Source organism: Fukomys damarensis, unplaced genomic scaffold, assembly GCF_012274545.1.
Source record: "Fukomys damarensis isolate Sample0158 unplaced genomic scaffold, DMR_v1.0_HiC HiC_scaffold_17, whole genome shotgun sequence".
Lineage (NCBI taxonomy): Eukaryota > Metazoa > Chordata > Mammalia > Rodentia > Bathyergidae > Fukomys > Fukomys damarensis.
In genome coordinates this window covers 66,267,667-66,290,014 of record NW_022900929.1, presented here as the reverse complement: position 1 = coordinate 66,290,014, position 22,348 = coordinate 66,267,667, and the positions used below count along the sequence as shown (strand labels likewise).

General features: G+C 35.1%; 1 protein-coding gene across 4 annotated transcripts in view; it reads right to left on the bottom strand.

The window, feature by feature from the left end:
- Positions 1–22,348, bottom strand: part of Togaram1 (TOG array regulator of axonemal microtubules 1) — a 78,864-nt gene that overhangs the window by 36,233 nt on the left and 20,283 nt on the right. For 2 of the 4 annotated variants that reach the window (XM_010632625.3, XM_010632621.3), the window contains exons 3-8: positions 20,147–20,281; positions 16,673–16,969; positions 15,063–15,325; positions 12,056–12,288; positions 9,243–9,343; positions 3,450–3,599 (exon numbers count right to left, since the gene is read on the bottom strand). In XM_010632625.3, the coding sequence (XP_010630927.1) occupies positions 3,450–3,599; positions 9,243–9,343; positions 12,056–12,288; positions 15,063–15,325; positions 16,673–16,969; positions 20,147–20,281 (1,179 nt within the window). The remainder of the gene's footprint in view (positions 1–3,449; positions 3,600–9,242; positions 9,344–12,055; positions 12,289–15,062; positions 15,326–16,672; positions 16,970–20,146; positions 20,282–22,348) is intronic. The other 2 variants (XM_010632622.3, XM_010632623.3) reach the window with 2 other exon arrangements.

The following is a 22,348-nucleotide window of genomic DNA, read 5'->3' as shown; positions in this document are numbered from 1 at the left end:
GGATCTTGTACCTTTACATGACAGGTCTTGGTTCTCATTTTTTCCCCTTGTCTGTGCCCTCCCTTCACCCTCTCCTCCCCTCCCCATTTATAAACATTTTATTTCCATTTTTTCATTTTCTATTTTTTCTTTCCCTTATTACCTTTCCCCTACCCTTCTGTACTAATATTTTATACTACATATTTTTATAAGTAAAGAAATGTTGACAGAAATATTGTTCATTGTCTCGGGTCTAAAGACTTCTTTATACAACGATGTCCTTATATAATCTGTTATTTCTGTTTCATTCAAATACAGAAAGAGAAAACTTTAAGTCATGGTTGGTAGCACTCCACAAATCCATCATTATTCACCTTAAGTCATTAACTGAGTTCTAAGGTATTACAGTATGTAGAAAATGGGCCGGTTGAAGCGGAAACTCAACAGAGGAAAGGAATGGGAAGAGGAGGTTCGGAGGGCTGATCCTGAACACACATTGACTCTATCTGGCCCCACAGTGTCAGTATTTCTTTTGGGAGTCCTTGTGCAGCACTGTACTCATTATGCGCTGTAACATATCTGAGGATGCAATTTGTGAGTGATTATGCCCAAGGCTACATAGTTAAGTTCTGATTGGCTAATTGACATTTCATTTATTTCATCTGTGGTGAATGAACACAATTCTACACACAGCATACTGAAGAATAAAGATGAAAGTATCAATGCTCTTAAGAAATGTATACAGTAACACCTCGGTTCATGAACACTTCTGTCTACAATTCGGTTTGCAGACAAAGGCATTCGGCAAAATTTTGCTTCTATTCACAAACTCCACATTAGATGGCAAACATGACCATGGCCATCTTCTCCCCACAAACACAAATGTGACCATCTTCCCCAAAATCTTAAAACAAATTTTGTTTTTAAACCCAGGTATCACTGTGATTTAATATGAAAGATATAAAATATGCATAATTACCTGGAAGGTAGGATGAGGGAAGAGAGGGAGGACTATTCCAGATCAGGCAAGTAGGCAAAGTTTTCTGAAGAATAAGGTTTTAAACCAGTATTCAGAATTACACATAATCTGGACCTACTGCAATTTGAAGAGGGGATCTAGGCTTTGTAAATGCAAATTAAGAAAACTTCTCATATTAAAACCTTTCACAAAATTTTAAAAAGGGTGGTCAGCATGGTGGCACACACTTGTAATCTCAGCACCTGGGAAGCTGAAGCAGGATCAGCCTGAGTTCAAGGCCAGCCTGAACCACACAGAGAAACCCTTTCACACAAACCAAAACAAAAAGATTTCTCTCTTTCCTTCTTTTTTAAGGGCTGATGATGTATCACAGTGTGAAGGGCCTGGGTTCAATCTTCAGTACTGAGGGGAAGGAAAAAGAAAAATCCTAGAGCACACAGCACAAAAAGAGAAATAGTAAGAAGTAGAAAAATAAAAGGATGATGTAAGATTATAAAGAGGCTTAAAATTTATGGTTCAGAGTAGACATTTTTTTGCGGGGGTACTGGGGATCGAACTCAGGACTTTGTGCTTGTGAGACAGACAGTGGAACCACAGAGCTAAATCCCCAGCCCCAGAGTAGAAATTTTATTTTTGGAAAACAGAGAACCACTCAAGTGTTTGAGTACTGATGACTGTAATTTAGAAAGATAAATCTAAGAGTATGCAGCATAAATTACAGAGATGAAAACAGGAGACAGGTCTGATCAAAAGGTCAGATAACAACCATAGAAGCAAATAAAGTGAGAATGAGAAGAAAAACGCAGGAGCATGAACCACTGTCTGCCTTGGAAGGTAAGGAGAAGGATACAAAGATGAGTACAAAAGCTTAGGCCCCTGCGAGTGGGAAAATAGCAGAGTCACTGAAGGCAAACAGGACTGTGAAGGAAGGTAAGTCTGGTTTAGATTAAGTTTGCTTTTGTTGCTAGAAATAACTGTTTGGCTTACAGTTGAATGTTTGAGGGTGAATTTTCTGCAGCAGCACTAACTGCTGTATTTATAAATGTATTTGTAAATGTATTTATGATTCTGTTGTCCAAAAAAGACATCACCAGCAGCAAATGGACAGTGAGCAATTTAAACCAATGTAAATTTTTGTTGTTGTTGTTTTGTTTTTTGAGACAGGGTCTCGCTATGTACTCCAGGCTTGCCTTGTGCTCACAGCAATCCTCCTGCCTTAGCCTCCTGGGTGCTGGGATTACAGGCATGTACCATTACGCCTGGTGTTCAATGTAAAAATTTTAAAAAATTATAATATTAGAATGAATCACATTTAATAAGAAAAGTATTTTTGACCTTAATTTTCTTTACATGAGAAAATATGTAATAAATATTTAAAAATCCTATTTGTTGTTGTTTGAGACCAGGTCTTAGTAGGCAGTTCAGGCTGGTCTTGAACTCACTTTGTAGCCTAGGCTGGCCTCAAAATCGCTGCAGTCCTCCTGCCTCAGCCTCCTAAGTGCTGAGACTATAGGCATGTGCCACCAAGCTCAGCTTCATTTTCTTTTGTAAAAATAGTAACCTTATTGTCACACAGAAGAGATGTTAATTTATATCACTCATTAGAGTTTAAGAAATTTCCAAAAACAATGCCACACACAACAGGTTCTAATCAAGTTCTCATCCAACATGAGTTACTTTCATAAAAAAATACTGGTCTATCTGCCTGCACATAGCTAATTGCAGATATCAGAAATAACGAAGTATGTAAGTTGATCCTTAATATATATCACAGTTGCTACACAGACATAGACACACACACACAAATTGACAGGTCTTTACTTACTATCTTAGGTTTCAAAAATACAGGGGATTTCTAATTACCCTATTTGTTTAAATATTCATATCCTTTAAAAGTATCACCTCTTCTGTCCTCTAAAATTTTAAAATGCAGCTTATAATAGGATCTCTTAAGAAATAAGCAGTCACCAGATGTGCTACTCACTACCAAGTTGAAAAAATGAAAATTGCTAACAATGGTTAGTGATAACTCGGAGGCTCTCTGCCAGAGGGAATCACACTCTTGCTGCCACGGCTTTACGCCATGGCTACAACCTAACAACACCTGGGAGTAATTTACTAGCACAACTGCTTCCCACCCATTTTAGTGGCAAATGCCTTGTAAAAATGTCTGTGTGCGCACACACGTGTGTGCATGTGTGTGTGTGTGTGTATGTACCTGTGCATGTCCTTAGAGTAGAGGTCCATGGGGCCTCCCTAGTGTTAACTCCTGAGCAGTCCTTTCAAAGCCCCACTGTTTCCTGGGGGAGCCTATAAACCAATACACAATCCTGTGAGGTTTATTCCACAAAATTATTTAAGCAACACAAATAGGGTAAGACGAAAAACTTCAAAACTGAAAATTCAGTAAATTTCTCTTTATTGGTATGCTTAGGGAGGGTTCTTAGACATATTAAATCTTAAAAATTAATTTGCAATGAAATTTACTGACCTTTTGTATGCTTATGTCTTGGGTGTTCCTTATTTTGTGTTTTAAATGAACTAGGTGAAATGTCATGTGACCTATCATCTTCAAAGTCACCACATTCAAACCTATAGTTCATATGTTGACCAATTATGCTTACATTGGATGTTGTAATCCCTATAAAACAAAATATTTATTTGAATTATTTAGGTAATATAAGAGGAACTTATCTCTTCTACATGTATCTTGGCTTCTAACCTTTTTAAAAGGTTAGTAATATAATATCAGCAGTCATAATACAATGGCAGTTTTAATTTTTATTATTATTATTTTTTTGCGAAAGGGTCTCACTATGTAGTTCAGGCTAGTCTCGAACTCATAATGATCCTCTTGCCTCAGCCTCCCAAGTGTTGGGAATACAGACATGTGCTACCACACCTGGTGATCCATGATAGAAGCGTTTTATCCTATTTTAAATTATATAACTTTTAAATCTTGTAGATAAGAACATTTATTATAAGTTATATATACCTTTCTTTAAATGATTTAAAATTATAATAAAATATGAAATGTAATGTTTGAAGGAGATAATCAAATGTGTTTAAAAGTTATAGCTAAAAAAAGTGATAGCTAGTATTTAAATGACACCTTTAACTATAAATAAAAAATGTAAAATTCAGAGATTTGAAACAGTAGCCTGAGCGACGCCTATGTTCTTCATTCTTCGTCTCTCCTGGCCACGTGTAAGGGTTTATCCTGGCCTGGCTGGTGAGGCAATAACCCACACAGTGACTAGGAACTCAGTGTCTGGAGTCATACTCCTTAGTGTCAATTGTCCCTGCACTTAAACTTCTGGGAGAACCCAGTAAGACACTTCACTTACGTGTAGGACAAGGATAATAACAGAACCTTTTCTACAACTGCCATCTGGATTACATGAAGAGAAGACAAAGACATATAAAGATCTCAGCATGGCGCCTATGTTACTGTATATCTCAACAAAAAAATTTTAATCTACACTTGAATATTTAAGCTGACCACATTATGGTAATACTTTTTTCTTGTTGTTTTTTTGGTACCGGGGATTGAACTTGGGTCCTTGCACTTGCAAGGCAGGCCACTGAACCACTGAGCTAAATCCCTGGCTCACACATTATGGTAATACTTTTTTCTTGTTGTTTTTTTGGTACCGGGGATTGAACTTGGGTCCTTGCACTTGCAAGGCAGGCCACTGAACCACTGAGCTAAATCCCTGGCTCACACATTATGGTAATACTTTGCATCTATTACAACCACAAGATATTTATTAAATGACAAATCCTAGGCAATACTGCATATATTTGAGTGTATATTGTTATATCTAGCTCTTATGTAAACCATTAAACAATAATAATATACTTTGTTCTTAATGTTGTATTTCAATTAAAAACAGGATGGTGCGGAGAGGAGGTAGGTATTGGCAGCTAGGCTAGAAAGTACTGTAGAACAAAAGATACTGTTTAAAATAACGAGTTTGAGACCAGCCTGAATTATATAGTGAGAAGCTGTCTCATCCACCCCCCATTAAAAAGATAATTGTTTTCCTGGGGTGATGGCACACATCTGTGATTCTAGCACTCTGGGATGGTGATACAAACAAGCCCAAAATGGGCAACTTAGTGACTTAGTGAGGGCTGGGGATGGAGCTCAGTGCAAAGGCCATTGAGTTCAACCCTCAACATCACAAAACAAAATGAAAGACAAAACGAAAGGTATTAGTTCGTGAAGAAAAGTTTATAAAATATCTGATACTAAATGATAACCAAACTTCTACAAAGTCTCATGGATATCTTTTAAAATTCTTAATTTTGATAGTTAATCCATAAGTAAGATTTCTAAAGATAACATTTTGTTTAGAAATGCTTTCTGTTAATAGGTGACAATGACCTAATGATACAGGAAAAGTTTATGATAACATCATTTAGAAAAGTTAGCACAGTTCTCAGTAAGCAATAGTTGTACCGCACATGTGGACACCTTAATTGGAAACACTGTTGCAAAGACACACTGGATTTATAATTTTTTATATAATTTATATTTTTTATCTTCAAATAAGTCTTTATTGTGAGTACTATCATTTTCATGTTTTACCAATGAAATTACCATAAACTTATAGCTATCACTTGTTTATGGGAAAAAAAATAAATCCAAATTTAAGAAATCCTAAGCCACTAGTAACTTAATAGCTTCATAGACTATTTAAGATTATCTTATAGTGAATTCAGTTATGGGTAATGCTTCCAAAACTTAATCCTAAAACAACCTTTTTTATGAAGCATAGACTTCTAACCATTAAGTTGAATTCATTAGGTTTGAGGTGAGGACTCGTATGCATTACATATGCCCACATACTTCCTAGGATTAGGTTAATTTGGAAAAACACCAAATATTAGGCACATCTGGGGAACATGAATTGATTCACACAGAAATGTGTATTACTGCAGGATTAACCATTCTTGTAAAAGTTAAGTGACTCTGCAGGTCATACAATTAGTGTCAGAGGAGAACTGAAATCTGGGTTTTAAATTTATTTTTTTCCAATTTGAAAGAAATCCTTCTCAAAAAAGTTCTGTTTCTACAAACTAGATACAATCTAATTTTTTAAATTAAGTTTATTGGTACATTTTAGGTATACAGTACAGTTATATTCATCATTGGGATCTTGTATCTTTACATGACAGGTTTTGGTTGTCATTTTTTCCCCTTGTCCCTGCTCTCCCTTCACCCCCTCCTCCCCTCCCCATTTACAAACACTTTATTTCCATTTTTTCATTTTCTCATATTTTTTTCTTTTCCCTTATTACCTTTCCCCTCCCCTTCCCACTTTCCCTACACCTTTAGCCCTTTTCTTCCTATTTCACATTGTCCATTATATCATTAGAACCTTATGTACTATTATAGTTTATTCACACCAGAGAAACTATTCGGTATTTACACATGTGTGACTTATTTATTTCACTTAGGAGTATATCCCCAATATGTATTCACTTTCCTACGAATGAATCTAATTTCTCATTCCTTATGGTTGAGTAGTATTCCATTTTATAGAAAAACCACATCTTCTTTATCCAGTTTCCAACTGATGGGCAAATGGGATGTTTCCAAGTTTTTAGCTATTACAAACTGACACTATAAACATAGGAGCGCATATATCACCGTGATATGATTCTTTTAATTCTAGAATTAAAAGATATAACCTATAACCTAACTTTTCTTCAATCTTTTATAAACATTTTAAATTATGAATAGATTCGTTAGTATTATCAGCCTTAAAAAAAGGATTAAAGTATAAGTTGATGTATTTCTGTGTGTCTCTCCCTTTTAGGGAATATGTTTTGGAGTATCCACTATGCTCAAGGGCCTCATACATGTTACTCGTTTAAACCTCCACTACTCTTCCCTTCTCAAGGTTTGTATTCACTGGATGAGGAAACTAACTTTCAAAGCAATTAAGTTGTATAGAGTGTGATTATTATTATTAAAAATAAATTTGGGATTTCAGCTGGGGTTTTCAGACTCTAAAGCACATAAACACTGACTTCTTGGGCCTAGTAGAATAGCTATCACCTTGTTGAACAATAGTTTCAGGCAAACCAGTAAACCAAATACAACTGGTTAAATCAGCCATTTGTGATTAGGACAGGAATTATTAATAATCAATCTTATTTGTGAATTGGGGAAGGCTTCCAGAGAAAGCAAATGAGCTACTTTCATAGCTGAATAGGGTGTGATATAGATTTCATTCAGTGGGAAAAGTGTGACTGCCAAAACAGTAATGGTACTGAAGGTGGTCTGACTTAAATGGAGCACAATATACAAAAAGAGAAGTGAAAAATGAGGCCGGAGAGGTAGGCAGAAACCAGATCACTGAAGGATGCTGTGAATAACTTTATACAAGGGATGATCAAAATACAGGATGAATGTTTAGATAAAAATAATGTATTACAGTAAAAGACATAGTGTTATTATTTTCCCTCAATATACTTCCCCTTGTTTCAAACACACTTATCCTATCTTTTTTGGCACATTCTGAACCAGTTCTGGAAGTCCTTTTTCATGAGTGCTTTTACAAAGTAGGATTAAAAACTACAGTGAAGGCTGTTGCCAAGTGCCATGCAATGGAAAGGCAGGTTCATAAAAACATTACAGTGTGTCCTCATCCACCTTATTCACTGGATCTCACATCACACGACTTCAGGCTCTTCCCCAAAGTCAAAAAATGACCACGAAAAGTAAACATTTTAAATTGATTCAGGACATCAAAGTAGCCATGACAGCACAACCAAAAACATGAAAATGAACTTCCAGAACTGCTTCAGAAAGGGGGTGGGGGGAAATAACATGACAATGGGGTAAGTGTTTGAAGCAAGGGGACAGTATTTTGTGGGGAACTAATAGCAATGTGTCTTTTACTGCAATAAAATTATTAAACATTCAACATATTTGTGATCATACCTCATGGCTTCACATGATGAGGGATGGATTTTTTTTAAAATCCAGACCTTTCTTCATTTATTTTGGTACCAGGGATCAAACACAGGTCCTTGTACTTTCGAGACAGGCAGTAGAACCACTAAGCCAAATCCTTGGCTCTCATGAGGAATGGATTTTAAGTGAATGAGATTGAAAGTGGGATAGGCAAGAAATAAGAATGAGTGTGAACTAAAGCCAAGGAGAGGAATTAAAAAGGGGGGAAATTGAGACATATTTAAACCAAGAAATTAAAAAATTTTAGTAAACAATCATAAACATGTACAGGTTTTTGGGAAGGGAATTATGATGTAAAGTAGCCTTAATGTTGTTAGGACTTATCATTTAAAAATAAATACATCCCAATTCATAATTCGATACAATTTTACTAATTATAAAGTAAATTATGCAGTCATTCCAAATTCATTTTGTATATTCTGTTACTCTACTCCAGTAATTCCAGCAAAGGAATTTCCATTAAGAAAAAAATTTCCACAGCTGGGATTTAGCTCAGCAGCATTGTGCCTGCCTTGCAAGTGCAAGGTCCTGAGTTTGATCCCCAGTACAGGAAAAAAAGAAAAAAATTCCAAGTGCAAAGAAAAAAGACACACAAAGAAGAATCACATGCAGGTCCCACTCTAAACAGATCAAAGTCTAATACTTTTCTAATTGATGAATGATTGTTAAATGTTTTCTGAGAAGTGATGTTATAAAATTAGACTTCAAGGTTGGACACAAAAGTTTTTTGGGGGGGGTTCACCAGGGATCAAATTTGGGACTGTAAGGCAGAACCACTGAGCTAAATCCCCAGCCCTAGTCACAAAAGTTTTAATGCAAGACACAAGTGAATATATCTAGTTCATGTATATCTACACAAGCTACATATTTCTTCAAAAATAATATTTAACTCAATTATAACTAGTAATAACTACTTATTGTTTCTAAAGGAAACTGTCATTTATGATGCCCAGTAATTCTCAAACTATGTTGTATATTAGAATCATTTAAGGAGCTCTTAAAATTCTGATAGTCAGGTCTCAATTCATAACAACTAAATCAAAATATCTGGGTAAGGGAACCAGGCAAAGCTGTACCTGTGAGTTCAAAAGAAATCAATGATTGATTCAGGTAAATAAATTAACTTCCAAAAATAATACAAAATTTACACTTCTCAAAGTGGCCTTTTACATAGTTTAAAATGATGTGTTACTTCAAAAATTTTAACTTTTGAATGCACCTGCTATCATTTTGACATCATCATTTAAAATCATATTTCTTACAAACCATATTTATAAAATAGTCATAAAATACCTGCAATGGTGCTTGGTTCACCAATATGAGAGTTTTTATTCTTTGCAGAAGAAAATCTTGTTGGACAAGGTTTTGGTCCAAATGTTGGAAATATGTCTGACCTACAATGAAACAAAGTAATTGCAATAAATATTTTTAGAGTTGCTCAATACTCATATCATGTATATTCTATTTTACTCAGTAAGGTAGATAAAAGCAGATAATAAGCAAACATAAAATATAAAAACTATAGCTAAGAGTATTTTTAGCTCACTCTGATATGTGACCCTCTTTTATTTTTGGAGACAGGGTCTCACTATGCAGTTCAGGCTGGGCTTCAACTCACTCTTTAGCCCAGGCTGGCCTCAAACCCACCGTGATCCTTCTGCCTCAGCTTCCGGAGTGCTGGGATTACAGACATGTGCCACCACGCCTGGCTGACCTTTGAACAACCCCTCACACCCACCCCTGTACAGGGGAATCAAACTCAGGACCTTGCACTTGCCAGGCAGGTGCCACTGAGCTACATCTCCAGCCCTTCGAACCTTTTGACACATGGCTAATTTTTAACTTTCCATGAAAAGATCGCTACAGGAAATGACTCTGGCTTTGTGCTATATAATCTCTGGATAAGTCCAAAAACACTGAATCAAGAATTCATTTTAAGATCCAATCAAATTATCTCTTATTTATCTAATATACTATCTACCATCATATACAGGTCAAAAACAGAGACCTTACTATAAATATGAAATCAGCAGCAATAGAGCTTGCAAATCCCACTTTCTTCTTAGACTATCCTATACTACACTTTCCTGACATTTTAAAGGCCTATGGGCTTTGTTTAATAAAGAAAATAAACTTCCTTTGTTACGAAATATTAAATCTTAATGCAGGGAAATTGCTTACATTAGTAAATATTGTAAAGTCAATAAATCAGTAATGGATAATATGAAGGAGACTTTTACAAAGAAGTGCAATTCTAAATAGTTGGGTAGATATACATGATACTGAGCCTCAAACAAATTAATATTAGTTGGAAAGAATATTTTCTTTATTATAGAGAAATGTATTCTGTGTATTTGACTGGATGAAAGAAAAACCTTCAGTCTAGAAGGGTGGTTTTTTGAGACAGGGTCTCACTATGTAGGTGAGACTGACCTGGAACTCACTATGTAGCCCAGGTTGGTCTCGAACTCACAGCAATTCTCCTGCCTCAGCCTCCTGAGTGCTGGGATTACAGGCATGCACCACCACACCAGGACAGAACGGTGGTTTTTGACAATTTTTCTTCCTTAACCCATCTAACAATAAAAGCCTGGCTTCGGCAGTAGTTTTTTTTTCCACAATGATGCCTAAGGCAGGATGCGTGTTGGTTCAGACTAACTGTACTAAATCCATTAAGTACAAATGTGGGAATCTTAAATCCATTACAGATAATTCAGACCATAAGTGAGGATGTGCTGAACTCCATTCTTACAGAGTTTAATGTTTGAGGAGAATAATTCTGTGACACAATTTAGGAAGTACTGAATTCTTCCCCAGTGAGTTTCAAATTATTTACATGTTACAACTAACTACAATAGACTTAATATAAATGGTTATTTTACAAATCTATGAAACCACTCCAAATTCATTCTGTAAATATATTTCTATTAGTTTACCTCAGTACTATGATTACAACAAAAGAATTTCCAGTTTAAAAAAAAATCCTCAAGTGCAAAGCAAGTAATTGTTTCAGTTAACAATTTAGAGGGGAAAATCCTGGGATGAGACAAACCTCTAAGAACAAGAAACAAAAATTCAGTATAATTTATGAATTGAAGCTCCTATTAAAGTTATTAAAATACTACCTCTTCTGTGATCATGAAATCTTTACCTACATTTATCATAGGTTCCAATTTACTAAAGTGAAAATAATTTTAATTTCATTTAAATATTTGCTTTAATAGCCATATATAAACAATGTTCAGATAAAATCAAAGGAAAATAAAACTAGAAGGACAACACGAAATGTTATCAAGAATGTGATGGACCAGGGATTTAGCTCAGTGGTGCCGCCGCCTGCCGTACAAGGTCCTGAGCTTGATCCCGGGTACCAAAAAAAAAAAAAAAAAAAAAAGAATGTGAGACAATCATAATTTTCACACACTGGTGGTGGGAGTATAAAATTACACAACCATTTTGAAAACCCTAGCAATTACTAGCAGGGATATCCAGAAATCAGGGTGATGACACTGTTTAAGACTTAAAGGTTCTAAAGGTAATGTAGAAAAGTTGGTTCAATTGCTATGCTGAAAATAATTCTCTGCTGATGTGGGACAGCCAAGTCTAATTCTAGCACAACTGCCCTAGTTAGGGAAATTCCTCAGAGGGCTTTGAAAGCTATGGAATGGAGTCATGAGCTTATTATGCAAGATAACAGAAATAACAAAATGTAAGAAATAGCAGATAATAGCTGGGTAGAACTTATTCATATGTTAAATTTAAAATAAAAGTAGTCTAAGTCAACTAACAAAAGAGAAAATGATTTGTAGGAAAGCTAAAGAACAAAGAATATCAGGATAAAGTTTAGAAGGAACCACAACTGGGGCTTTGGAAATGGGGCTTACATCAATTTAGGTGTTCCAGGTTGCAGCTGGAGTTCTCTTTGTACCCTCACTCCAAGCCCAAGCTAAGCAAAGTAATATGTGCAAACTCTCCCATTGCCTTTTAAATGTATTTTAGCATTCTGAAAACTAAACAATAAATGATTTTTTTCTAAATACAGCATTAGAGGGTCTAGATTATAAATACAGAAGAATATTATGTCACATTCCAAAACAATACAGTACATTATTCTCTTCCCCTGGGGAGTTGTAGACAGAGAAGAAGTCAGTGATTCCTGGCTGTAAACTCCACTTTCACTGTAAGAGCTGATGTTTGGCGAGGACGATCGAGATGGGGAGTCCATGGTCCAATCAAGCTTCATGGCAGAATCAGGGCTTTCAACATCAGAAGAACTGCCACTCAGCTTCGCTCTTTTCTTAGCTGCGCTATTACGAAGAGACCTAAGAGAGCTCTGCATCTAAGAAAAAATAAAAACAACTTCATGATTTAATATAAATTCTATTAGTAAAAGTTATCTGTGGATTTTTAAACTCTACTAATTATACCTACCTAGCTATTCCTAAGTCCAGTAGTAAGAAGATGGATACTAACATAAATGTACACTGTATAAAAGCCTGGGCCTTGTCACTGGAATATAAATAAACAACCTACTAGGTTCTTAGATCCATGAGAGGAAGAGTTTCAATTATTATTGGCCATGATAATTTTGGCACCAGGTACAATGATTAAAAAATTAGTTAAGTTCCTTAATAAAGGAACCACTGAATCAGATTTTAGCTCCCTGGTATGCTAAGGTTGCTACTTACAGATTTTAGAGGGCTAACAGAAAGTAACTGGTTTTCTAAAGTTTGACGTTTAAATCAAACCTGCAAAAGGACTTAAGAGTTCAGAGAATAACCGATTATTGCATGTAACTATTTTGAAGCCAACTATTTTAAAAAATGCAGGAAATGATTCAAGACTAACATATTAAGTACGGTAATAGAATCTTGAAAATATTTAAGAAATACAGAATCATAAACCATTTTGTTTACATTTCAATTTATAAGGTTAAGCATTTAATGAAAGTATCTGCCCTTAACTAATGAAACATACACACATTTCTTAAGTCTTTACACTGGTAAAAGGATAACCTCCTTAATGAGGTTGTGGCGTGTAGTACACTGGAAACCAACATGAACATGGAGAATTGAACTGAACTTGAGTTCTAGCCCATCACTTACTTTTCACCCTGAGCAAGGCAATAACATCTCTGATCCTCTTCTGTAAAAACAAACACACATACAAAACAAAATCATAATAGATGTTGTGTTGCTTAACTCAGGGTGTTACTGTAATGAAAATGAAAGTGTTTGGCACATTACTAGGTACTGTGGAAATATAGCAACTGTAATATAAAAATGCACATAAAAGTAATATTGAACTAATAAAGTTGCTTAGTATACTTTCCTTGTAACACAAGAACACAATTCTAATCTATAAAATCCACAATAATGTTCTGTTTGTTTGTTTGTTTGTTTGAGAAAGGTCTTGCTTGCTATGTAGCCCAGGCTGGCCTCAAACTTGTTGCAATCCTCCTGCCTCAGCCTCCTGGATGCTAGGATTTCAGGCATGTGCTACCATAGCTGGCTTCACAATGACTTTTCATAAAGTCAACTCACATAAAAGAAGATAAACAGAGACTCACACCCAGAAGGCAAGATGAGCAATTTTAATTAATTACACTGGTAGATTCAACAGTAGGCCCTTGTCCTAGTAAAAGCTTGGAAAATTTAATACCTAAAAACAACAGTATACTTCTGTGTTTGCAAACAATTATATAAGAGAAACTAACCTTTCAATTATCTACTAAAGAAAAAGTGCTACAGAAAAACAATGCAAGAACAGGTAGGATCAGGTGAAATGTTTGAGTTATGTAAGAAAATGCCTTTTCTCTATGTTTCTTTCCGTTAAATAAACTCCCTTCCTAGTACAACTGAAGTATAGTGAGTTAGAAGACAAAAATCTAGGAAAACATTTTATAAACAACACTTAGAAGTTGGAATGACTAATCATTCAGAACCAACTTTGGTACTTTCTAAGTTTTATGCATGCTTAACATTAAAGATCTTTTTTAATGAATATGCATTAAAATTAACTCTAAGCTAACTATAAGTACATCATGCTTCTATCTTAAAAACAGGCTAACATAAGACCATTTAAACATCACAAATATTTCTGTTTATATATGATATAAAAGCTTTTGTTTTTTGAGACAGGATCTCTGCCATATAGGCCAGACTGGCATCAAAATCACCACCCTCCTGCCTCAGTCTCCTGACCGCTGTGTGTGTGTGTGTGTGTGTGTGTGTGTGTGTGTGTGCGTGCGTGCGTGCGTGCGTGCCATTATACCTAGCTTAGTCTTTCACTGTTTTAAGTAGTCCTATAGCAAATTGCCATGTGCATGTCTTCTTCAATCTGCTACCACGTCTGGCATGTACAACTATTTTCTGACATGAAATTAGGCAAACTAAAGTATGAAATAGTACCCTAAACTCAAAAATAAAAAAACAGGAACCACATTCTTACTCTGATATAATTAGTATGTACAAAATTATGATATTGGTAATACATTTTGATAGCATAAACAGCGGAATGTAGGATTCACAGAAGAATATATAATATGACCTCAATTTCAAAAAGATAGAAAAATTTGCAGATATGCACAAAGTCTAGGCTTAAAAATGTTAACTATAGCACTGTTTGCGTTAACAGGCTCAAATCAACGGTATGAATGTACAATTAATACATAAAAATATATTAATAAAAAAACTACAAAATACATAAAACATGAAGTAATATTAATGAGTTAATTTGTGAATACAGATATTAGATTTGGAAGGGAACTGTAACACAGGAGATGAATATGACAAATTGTTCACCAGCAGTGCTTAGTACACTGATGTACTGCTATGTCATCATTCATACTTTTAATTTTAAAAGAGAATAATACAGACAGAAAAATTACTGGAAGGAAACACGAGTATTACAGGAAATTATTCTGGGTCATGGGAGCTCATGTTCTGAATTTCCTTCCTAATAATTCACGGCATCACCACATTTTATAATAAAAAAAATATTTTTATAAATAAGAAAAAATGTCATGAGATAAGGACTTGATTTTTCCTTCATAGCAATTGTAGCATTATAGAAATTTTCAAATATTCTTAAATAATTAAAGATGCTTCTCACCTCTTCTTGATCCAAGTCTTTATCCATGAAATTTAATTCTGAAAGATCAACTGTGAGACTACCTTTTCCACTCTTCCAAGTATCATCAGGCTCTTTCTTTCTGTGGCCCATGGTGCTTAAATCAGCTTTGTCAGGCAAAAGGTTTATTCCCCTTGGTATAGGGGGAACAGGCTTTGTCCCATTTAGGCCTCGTCTGGAAGACGGTGATCTTACTAAGGCAGGTATAAACTGAACTGGAGGAGCTTTTTCTTGAGAATTTTCTCCTGCATTAAAAAAAAAAAACATTATTTCACTTTTTCCTTTTTTCAGAGAAAAGGCGCATACAGTCACAAGTCTGTCAGGAATAGTGCTTTCAAAAGAAGGCATTATGTTTTATTAGAAATAAAGATTAGTATTTAAAATGAAATAACAGTATCAGTGTCCCTTAATGAATATAACAAAAATAAGCCACTTGAAATCTTTCATATTATATACCAAATTAAGTTATCTGTCCTCTTACACTCCATCATGACCCGTTTCTGTTAGGAAAAACTCCAAAATAAGCTAGAAGAGCTATTTTTCTGTCCTGATTCACTTATGTAAGTAGCATTTGGATAACTAGTATATGAAAGCCCTGATGTTGGGCACTGGGGAAAATAAAGTCTCAGCATTTTCTCCCCTGTAGTGCTGGATCAAACCCAGGGCCTTGACCCACTAGGCAAGCACTCCACCACTGAGCTACACCTTTAGACCAAAGTCTTAGCTTTTAATTCAATATGTGATCTTGTGGAGAAGACAAAGAAATTAATAGAAGGGAATGAAGGTTCAGTGTTAAGAGAAAGTGATTCAACTGCCAGAATATACAATACATTGACTTTAATATGGTTATAAATTATCAAGTGGTGTAGTAGGATATTAACGGTGGAAAATCTTACCTTAGTGGCTTGACTAAAAAAAGCATGTAGGACACAGGGGATGCTTTAATAGACTTCTTGGGACTGGATTTATCTTTAATGAACTCATACTAACATCATAGGGGGAATATTATTAAGAATGAGATTTTAGCTTATAACAAATAATAGAAAACCCTTCAAAATTGTAGCATGTAGGGCCAGGGATTTGGCTCAGTGGTTCTGCCACCTCCCTTGCAAGCGCAAGGGCTCAAATTAAATACCCAGTCAAAAAACAAACAAAAAATACACACACACACACACACACACACACAAACATATGTATATACAGCATATAATAAACATTCAATTAATGTTTAATAAATGAACACTAGACACTACAGTAAATGGATAAATGATATTTTAATAATGCTAAAATTTATTAATAGGTTCTTAAGCAACATAATACTATTTATGTACCTTATAAAGGATTATTCATCTGGTTCTGAAAAGGGATTTTCAGTGGCAATATAAGAATATTAATGATCATTTTGATGGAATTTTACATTATACACATTTCTCTATCATATATATTTTCAAATATTTTCCTAAATATTTGCTAATTCAGAGAAACAATGTAATTTGAGTTTTTTAAAATCTTATATTAACTAATCTATATACTAACTCCAAAGTATTCATTGAAACATATACATATTTATTGACTTTTACCATAGTTTTTACCTGTAGGGTCAGATGATTTTTGGTTGACAAGCTTCTTCTGTGGACTTGGCTTTGATAGTCCTTCAAAGGTTTTAAGAGGCCAGGAATTTGAGAAATTAAGAGAATTATCTTGCGACTTCTTTGGAGATACAGTAAGAGGAGATGCATGCTTTGGACTAGTTCGAGGTGAGGAGAGAGGATAGGATGGAAGGATGAAGGCTCCTGGACTTGGATTTGGACCACAGTATGAAGATGTGCGCTCTGTTTGAGTACCAAATGTATGCTGCATCCTACTGCCAAAATTTAGGCTAGTACACACTGTCATAAAAAAAAAAGAAAATGTTATTTATATATGCACATTTTCTCAGAGCTTAAAGTTTTACTTTCATTTTCACATTCAGATTTTCATTCCATCTGGTATTTATCTTTTTGTATGGTATAGGGCAGTGGTGGCGAACTTATGGCACATGTGCTGCAGCAGGCTATTTGTATTACTGAAAGCTCTGTTATTGTGTTTTTATTTTTCTTTTCTTTCTTGTCTTTTTTTTTTTTTTTTTTTTTTTTTTTTTTTTTTTTTTTTTTTTTTTTTTTTTTTGGTATGGGGCATTGAACTCAGGGCCTTGTACTTGCAAGGCAGATGGCGGAACCACTGAACTAAAACCCCAGCCCCTATTGTGTCTTTAAGACAAAAAATGGCTTTTTCCAAACTAAAACCTAAGTTTTCAGGTATAATTCAGGCACTTTGCAATAAATAAGTGGGTTTTAGGTAGCAGTTTGGGTACTGGGTCTCTAAAAGGTTCACCATCATGGGTTTAGGGTAAAGGTCTAATTTAATTTGTGCTTATATATATTGTATTTTCTTATTCTATTACAGTTTTCTACTAACATTTGTACATTAATGTTCTGCATGTAACTCTGTTAAATTACAAACACATATTCTTTGGTACCAGGAATCAAACTCAGGTCCTTGTGCTTGCGAGGCAGGCGCCGGAACCACTGAGCTAAATCCCCGGCACACAAACACATATTCTTTGAATGTAGATATACTTAGTCCAATGTATGTAATCTCTTCTCTCTCTCTCTCTATTCTCATGCACTCATAATTAGAAGTTTGTCTTAATAGTGAGTTGGTCTTTGTCTAGTTATAAAGATACTCTCTAGTGCTAAAAGTATTATTAGCTTTATTGTCTGTTTGTCATCAATACATTTTACCTGCTTTTCTCCTCTGAACATTTGCCTAGTATATCTTCCTTTCCACACTTTCTCCCAAACTATTCTGATGTTTTTTGGGTTTTTTTTTTTTTTTTGGTACTAGGGATTGAACTCAGATCTTGCACTTACGAGGCAGGCGGTGGAACCACTGAGCCAAATCCCTGGCCCTATTCTGATGTATTTAGATCTGGCTCTTAAAAATAGCCTTTCAATCAAAAAATAAAATCTGATCATCTCTGTAATTTAAACGGTAAGTTAGATACATTTATATTTATGGTAATTATTTAAATATTTGGATTACTTTGTGCTTCTTCATTGTTTTGTTTTTTATTACTTTTTTCTTGCCTTATATTGAGATTTTCTTTATATATCTCAACATAAACATCTATTTGCAATCTTTTAGGATTCCCTTAAATTTTCTTTTAAGATTATTTTTACAAGACTTTCCTTGACAAAACACCTAACTTATGTATACTACAAATAAAATTTTTTGAAGGCCTTAATGACTTCTCCTGTTCTATAAAAAGCTATCTGGGGCTGGGGATTTAGCTCAGTGGTTCTGCCTCCTGCCTCTCAAGCACAAGGTCCTCAGTTTGATTCCCAGTATATAAAAAAAAAAAAAAAAGGTTATCTGAGCGGATTAACATATAAATATTTTTAGTTTCCTAATTTCAATATAGTGCTCTATTAATAGCTTCTCATGCTTTCATGGTAGCGGTTCATTAAGGAGTCTGAAACATATTTCTTACAAAGAAATCAAACATCAGATGTTTTACGGATATGAACAGAACCAATACAATGCAGTATACACCAACATCTCCAACACTCAGTGTGGATCATTACATTTAAAATTGGGATAGGAATGTTTAGATGGTTTGACATCCACACTCCAGGTCCTTCAGAAATCCCCTAGGAACACAAACTGAGAAATGGCAGCGCTGTCAGAATTTTTAATATATAACGAACTATTACATTCTAGTGTCCTTTTATAATTGCTGTTCTAATAGATAACATACTCTGAAAAGTTTCAGAAAGACACAGCTACTCTGCAGATCTGATTAAATCTTGAGAATAGAGGTAATCGTCAAAGGGTTGGCCTAAACAGAGACAGAATAAGCCACGTAGCAAATCCTCTGTTTCTACCCATCACGATTTAGGAAATATCAATATCATTCAGAAGGATGGACTAGGGCTGGGGATTTAGCTCCGTGGTTCTGCTGCCTTAGAATGATGTACTAATTTATTGTGAAGTGGGTAACATCGCAACAGTAAATTTTTAAGGAGCTATGTGGTCCTATGTGGTAGGTAGAGAATAGCTAAAATTTAAGTGCTACATTAATTAAATTTTTACCAATTTCAAATGATCATTACTTTTCCACAATAAATATCTATCTCTATCACTCAAAAAATTGTACAAAAGGACATAAAACAAAAATTAAAAATTTTCAAGCCAGGCATCGTGGCATATGTCTGTAATCGCAGCACTCGGGAGGCTGAGGCAGGAGGATTGCTGTGAGTTCTAGACCAGCCTGGGCTACATAGTGAGTTCCAGGTCAGTCTCAAATACATAGTGAGACACTATCTCAAACAAAACAAAACAAAAATAAATAAATAAATAAAATAAAAACTTTCTAGGAATAGTTAACCCTATTACATACTAATTATTCAGTTTTTGTTTTTGGTACTGGGGATCAAACTCAGGTCTTTGTGCTTGCAAGGCAGGCAAGTGCACCACTGAGCTAAATCCCTGGCCCTATTTTAGTTATTTCTTAGCATACAGGGTTCGAACTTGAGACCTGCCTCAGCTCACACAGTATTATTTAATGGATGTTATTTTCAATTATTTGGTATTAAAATGTTCAATTTCACTATAAGTTTCTAAACTTTTACTATCATCAGTCATATGTACATCTATGTTATAAAATCTAAACATTTTAAGGTATCAATTATGGAAAAAAGTTATTAAAATTATTAGAATATCCTTTTTTTGTGATGAGTATAATTACACAGAATAAAATACAAACTATTGTCAGAAATTCGATGAGGGCTGTGATGTAGCTCATTGGCAGAGTACCTGCCTGCCAAGCATGAGGACCTGGATTAATTCCTAGTACTGCAAAAAAAAAAAAAAAAAAAAATCCCCCTTTTTTTGAAGGGGGTACCGGGGATGGAACTTGGGTCCTTGCACTTGCAAGGCAGGTGGCAGAACCACTGAACTAAATCCCAGGCCCCCCACATAATATTTATAAATCATCTGGTCCCAAGTAAATCTGGAATTTATACCTTTATCTTGATGACTGCTAGTTGTTCCTAGGAGCTCTAAGTTAGAATCTACACTGCCAGTTTTACCGCGTATATGTGACAATCCAAGTTGTCCACAATTCCCAGGAAGATTTGTTTGATGAGTCCCAGTTGTACCTTTTGCAGAGAAAAAAAAACGGAAAACCCCACAAAGTAAAAGTAAACTTCATTTCATGCATTCATCTTATTTCACAAATGTTGGTGTCATTTGGGTGGGAATAAATATAGGTATATCAGTATAGTTAAGACAGGCAGGCAAAAGGCAATAAGCGTTTTCCTGTTGGCAAATCTGACTGGAGGTTAAAGAACAGAAAATCAAATGGTAAAGAACAGCGCTAGGAAAGGTATAATGAAGATTGAGATAAAGACCATTGATTCCATCTTTGTTAGGGTTTTTATCACGAATGGGTGTTGGACTTCATCAAATGCTTTTTCTGCATCTATTAAGATGATCATATGGTTTTTGTGCTTGGCTCTGTTAATATAGTATATTCCATTAACTGATTTGTGTATGGTGAACCATCCCAGCCTCCCTGGGAAGAATCCTATCTGGTCATGGTGAAGAGTATATATAAAGGCAGTTTCTTTCTTCATTCTCCTGTTCCTCATTATGAAATGTTTCACTATAACCTGGCTTTCCTTCTTCCCAGTATCTGTAGTATACACTACCCCAAAATGTTCTACTGCAGAACTATTTTTTCTTAAGATACCACACAGCACTCAGGTACTGTAGCTTCAAAGACTACATCTAAGTTTCTAAGCATGTTTCCTGGTTCACTTTCCCTGTCCTGGGGCTAGTTAGGATTATTCTTAGGTAGGTGACAAAGTCTCTTAAAAGAAAGGCCATAATAATCTCTCTGGAAGATTATTCGTCTTTAAAATAAGTTGGTCCTCTGTAGTTCTAAATTCTGATTAAAAAAAAAAATTCCCTCCCTGTGATTTCAAGACTTTTTAATCTTTAATGTAAAAAGGGTATCTTCTACATTAATTCCTTCATCCATGAGTTTGGTTATACTCTACTCTCTTCTCGCCTTTTGTCTCACTGCTAGCTGCAAACTCTTTCCTCTTTCATCTTCCTTTTTTTTAGGAGGTGGGTTACACCAAGTCTTGAACCCAGGGCCCTGTGCATCCTGGGGAATGCTCATCACTAACCTACATTTCCAGCCCTTTTCACATTTTAGTATGAGATACAGTCTCACAAAATTGCCCAAGTTGATCTTCAATTTGTGATCCTCTTGCCTTGGCCTTCTTGGAGCTGGGATTACAGGCTTGTATAATCACATGCTTGGCCTTTCCTCGCTTTAAAATCCAGTTCAAGCCATTTCTTTTCCTGCAGTTTTCTCAAACTACTTCAGCACCTACAATCAATTCCTTTGTCTTTTCTTTTCTTCATTTTTTTTCCAGCACTGAGGATCAAACTCAGGACCTTGCACTTTCAAGAAGGTGCAGTGCCACTAAGCTAAATCCACAGCCCTCCAATTCCTTTCTTGAATCCCTGATATTTATAATTTGTATTATTCAATCTAGCATTAGGTTATGTATCATCTTATCCCTTAGTTGCTTAAAATCTCTACAACTAGGCAATGAGCTTCTGCATGGTATAGAAGCTATAACATTATAAAAATCCAAAAAGGAACATAACATTCTTATACTTTAGTTTTTCTAGTAAGTAAATAACAAGTTAAATTATATAACCATTTCATTTCTATATGAAAATACTATGGAATTTTACTGCATAAAGGCCTAATTCCCTTAGGAAAATATTGATGACTAACATGTCTGAACTCATAGTCAAAATTTCAACAACTGCTATCATTTGGATATAAAATAAATGTTAAAATCTGTAACATATTCACTCTATCTTCTTTACCATGTGCCCTTCCCACTGGTATTATTTTCACAATGGATTTACATTTTCCTCTCTTCTCTTTTCTCTCCCCCCCCCACGCAGGACTGAGGACTTGAACCTAGGGCCTTAAGCTGAAACTCCAGCACCTTATTTTTCTTTCTGAGACAGGGTACTGCTAAATTTCCAGGATCAGCTCAATCCTGTGATTCTCCTGCTTCTTATAGGCATGTACCCAAATACCTAGTTTTTGAAAATTCTTTTTAATAGAAAATCAATTTTCTAATGAGCTGGGTGCTAAGTCTTAAAATTTTTTTCTATTCTTCATCTTTTATATA